At 32.3% G+C, this 4516-nt stretch overlaps 1 protein-coding gene across 1 annotated transcript in view; it reads right to left on the bottom strand.

The window, feature by feature from the left end:
• Positions 1 to 4516, bottom strand: part of DST (dystonin) — a 374223-nt gene that overhangs the window by 108021 nt on the left and 261686 nt on the right. The window contains exons 41-43 of the mRNA XM_012648708.1: positions 3191 to 3399; positions 2240 to 2557; positions 1585 to 1751 (exon numbers count right to left, since the gene is read on the bottom strand). Coding sequence (XP_012504162.1) covers positions 1585 to 1751; positions 2240 to 2557; positions 3191 to 3399 — 694 coding nt within the window. The remainder of the gene's footprint in view (positions 1 to 1584; positions 1752 to 2239; positions 2558 to 3190; positions 3400 to 4516) is intronic.

Here is a 4516-nt window from a genome sequence, read left to right on the forward strand (position 1 = left end):
CACCAAGGTGCATCATAAATTTTCTACACAAACATTTAAAAAAGGAAAAAGTTTAAATGATAAACTCACAATGCATAATCAGAACACCACCTAAAACCTTAAGAAGTAAAGAAAGAAGAGAGCCTAGTGGAAAATGAAAAATTGAAATCTTAAAAAAAAAATGTTATTGTGTATAGCATAATAACTGTATTTGAAACCAGATTTTTTTTTGGATGCATAAACATTTGAATTATCCTAGAGGTGAAAGAGCAGTCCAAACAGCAAACTTTTGGAATAAATATTGATTCTCAATCTGACATTTCAAATTAGCCATCCTTATTGATAACTATTTGGAGGAAAAAAAGGTGACAGTCAACACACAGCTATCTTCAATAGACAATACACTGTTATATTTACCAAGAATTAACTTTTACATGTAAAAATTATCACTCTTCCTCTCTTCTTCCCTCATACACACATGCTAAGCTTTGTCATCCTTCACAACTTAATCAAAGTACTCAAATACACAGAAATTGGCAGATACAAATGAATTGAGAAAATAAACAATGAAAATCCACTTAAAGAAAGTTGAGATTATACTTCTAAAATATGCAAAAATTGAATTTATTTAAAAGTTTAATAGCAAGAAAAAGGGAAAAATAAACTTAACAGGCTAATCTATCTCATATGAGATAAGCTTTACTTTCATTTCTAAAGATTTAAGATGGTTTAAAAAAAAAAAAAAAAAAAAAAAAAAGAATACACCACAGTGGGACTGATTACTGAGGACTACATGGTTCTAAAGTTGGACCCATTTGAAAGAAAAAACCCAGAGATTACCTAAGGAAACCGAGAACATTATTGTGGCAATGTGAACTAAATATTCCCTGACATGATGGAAAATATAGCTTTGTGAGAAGTACAGACATCACTCAAAAGTTTTAGGTAGAGAATTCTGAAGAAATAAAGAAGACTAGCTGAAAGAGAAATGACTATTTTCTATCTTTTGGGGGTCTTCTATATCAACTTCAGGAAAATCTGATGTATTTTCTAAAGCAACACAAGATAAAAAATACAAAAGTTAAGTCACAAGGCCCTGTATAGCTTTTTAGCTCAACTTAGGTTCATTCTCTTATTTCTTGTTTCTTCATGGACTCATGTCTCATCTGCTACTCTTTAAAAAGTAAACTTATTATATAAAAAAGGCCATACTGAAATTACACTTAGTTTATGAATTCAGCTCAGAAAGCAAAGAACCACGAGCTGTCTTTCAAGGCTATTTCTGCCTTTGCAAATAAAAATGTGATATTTGCCAACAGCTTCAGATATAGCCAGTTTAGATCATTTTCAGAAATACACTACCACCACCATTTTTTTTATATAATGCTTTCCGCTTTTATGTAAGAAGTATTGAATTTCCTCTTAAATACTTTAATAATTTTAATAGCAAAAAATTTATCAAAAAATACTTATAAAGTAGCCCTAGGCTTATTCTCAAGTTTTCAAAATTGTTTCAGTTATCTATATAAGTAAAAAAAAAAAAAAAGTAATTCATTCTAATTAGTATCATGTAGAATAAAGCATAGTTTTTAAAGTGGTGCTTACTTTTCTTTGATGGTATCCTCCATTTCTTTGAATTTCTTTGACAAATTATTTGTTTTTTCAAAAACCAGAGCTTTATCACCTGGTAAGCCATGGCTGGATATCTCTTTCAGGAGACTATGCAAAACTTCAAGGTCTTTCTTGTGTTCTAAGAATTCAGAAGTTGATTCCTACAAAGCATTTAGATACTTAGTCAATACAGATATTGCTAGATCGTCAACTGACATTGCATCCAGATGTATGTATGGGATCAGAATAGCTCTGTTCAGAATTTCACAGAAGAATAAGTCTGCCTACGATCAGCACTCTAAATATAACAAAATGCAGACAGGCTATTTGAAAGAGAATACAGTAAACTTTATTTAATTTAAAAATGCATTCTATATTTTGTCTCTTCGTGGGTTTTGGCACATAAGATGATACTTATATCATCTATGATATGTGTGATAAATAGTATTTATTTCTAATCAATGAGCAAAGCTTTAAAGGAGAAGATAGGGTTTTGAGATTTTTAAAAGGGGAAAACATAGATCTTTAATAATCCGTAAGCAATTAAAATGACAATTACTAATTAATTATAATTCTGCCAATAAGCATATGAGTTTGTCTTAACTATTAATCTACTTGATCAGCCTCACGAGGATTTAGGGAGACATACCTGCATATGCTGAGACAATTCAGTAACATCTTTTCCTGGCACATCTACTTCAGTAAGAGCCTGAGTTTTTGTTTCCAAAAATGTCTGGAGCTTTTCTGAGAGGTTCTCAAACAGTTCTACTTTGGTTTTTAGCTCCTCCATTTTGGCAAGTTTTTCTTTGTGCTTACGACCTGCTTCCGCAAACCGAACAGACAAGTCCTTCATTTTGGCTTGCAGTGAGGATGCAGTGGATGGGTCTGTTGTTTCCATAAATTTCTTTACTTTTTCATTCATGGCATTAATACTGCTCTGACGACCTGCAATATCCTGTTCCAACATCTGAAATGAACCAAATTTTGCATATGTTTTACAATGATGTTTACAAATAATGCGACAGAATTTTTTAAAAAATGACTATTCATAACAACATAAGTTTGAACCACCTGTGACTAAGAGGGTTAACAGTTGAAACTGAATGACAAGTCTGATCTGTCCCTTGAGGAATCCCATCCCAAATCTCTTCAAGGGAGTGTGGATAACAGCTGGCTAGTTGCCTGAACGAAGCAGGCGGCTGCTGCTACTCAGCAACCCCTAAGATCTAATGGAGCCTGGGGATTAGCCATGGTCCTAATTTTTAAAAGGCCAGACAACAACGCGATTGATCTGATTAGCCTCATGTGCAGCTGGCTGAAGCAATGATAAACAAGATAAGACTCAATGTATGTATAAGCCTTCCATAATGAATAATATTCAAGAAAAAGTACACAAAGCCCTTTCTATACTTCTTTTCAGAAAAACAGTTTTACACACTATTCCATGCAAGCACTACTACCCATACTGTTACTTTCAGGAAACATCTTTTTTTTGCATCCTTAAATTTATCTTAAATCTATTTATTGTTTGAGCTTATAAAACTGTTTTTTTTTTTAACTGTAAGTGGGATTTTTTTTCTCTTTTTACAAAGTCACTTACAAGGTTTTTACTGATGATATCCTGAAGAGCAGCAGAGTTTAAGGGCACTTGGCCTTGTTCTTTGAGAGAACTTTCCACACTTCCCATCCAGTCCAGCATTTCATCCAAGCCATCCTGAACACTCAGCGAACGGGTCAGGGTTATCTGGAGTTTTTCATTTCGTTCATTAACAGACTTGGACAGATCGTCATATCTCCCAACAATGTCATCTAATCCAAACAGATCAGGAAATGTTAACCACAAAGTCCTATTTGCCCTATTCCTTTTCAAAAATACACCAAGGTGCATCATAAATTTTCTACACAAACATTTAAAAAAGGAAAAAGTTTAAATGATAAACTCACAATGCATAATCAGAACACCACCTAAAACCTTAAGAAGTAAAGAAAGAAGAGAGCCTAGTGGAAAATGAAAAATTGAAATCTTAAAAAAAAAATGTTATTGTGTATAGCATAATAACTGTATTTGAAACCAGATTTTTTTTTGGATGCATAAACATTTGAATTATCCTAGAGGTGAAAGAGCAGTCCAAACAGCAAACTTTTGGAATAAATATTGATTCTCAATCTGACATTTCAAATTAGCCATCCTTATTGATAACTATTTGGAGGAAAAAAAGGTGACAGTCAACACACAGCTATCTTCAATAGACAATACACTGTTATATTTACCAAGAATTAACTTTTACATGTAAAAATTATCACTCTTCCTCTCTTCTTCCCTCATACACACATGCTAAGCTTTGTCATCCTTCACAACTTAATCAAAGTACTCAAATACACAGAAATTGGCAGATACAAATGAATTGAGAAAATAAACAATGAAAATCCACTTAAAGAAAGTTGAGATTATACTTCTAAAATATGCAAAAATTGAATTTATTTAAAAGTTTAATAGCAAGAAAAAGGGAAAAATAAACTTAACAGGCTAATCTATCTCATATGAGATAAGCTTTACTTTCATTTCTAAAGATTTAAGATGGTTTAAAAAAAAAAAAAAAAAAAAAAAAAAGAATACACCACAGTGGGACTGATTACTGAGGACTACATGGTTCTAAAGTTGGACCCATTTGAAAGAAAAAACCCAGAGATTACCTAAGGAAACCGAGAACATTATTGTGGCAATGTGAACTAAATATTCCCTGACATGATGGAAAATATAGCTTTGTGAGAAGTACAGACATCACTCAAAAGTTTTAGGTAGAGAATTCTGAAGAAATAAAGAAGACTAGCTGAAAGAGAAATGACTATTTTCTATCTTTTGGGGGTCTTCTATATCAACTTCAGGAAAATCTGATGTATTTTCTAAAGCAACACAAGATAAAAA

Source organism: Propithecus coquereli, unplaced genomic scaffold (genome assembly GCF_000956105.1).
Source record: "Propithecus coquereli isolate 6110/MARCELLA unplaced genomic scaffold, Pcoq_1.0 Scaffold292, whole genome shotgun sequence".
Classification (NCBI taxonomy): domain Eukaryota; kingdom Metazoa; phylum Chordata; class Mammalia; order Primates; family Indriidae; genus Propithecus; species Propithecus coquereli.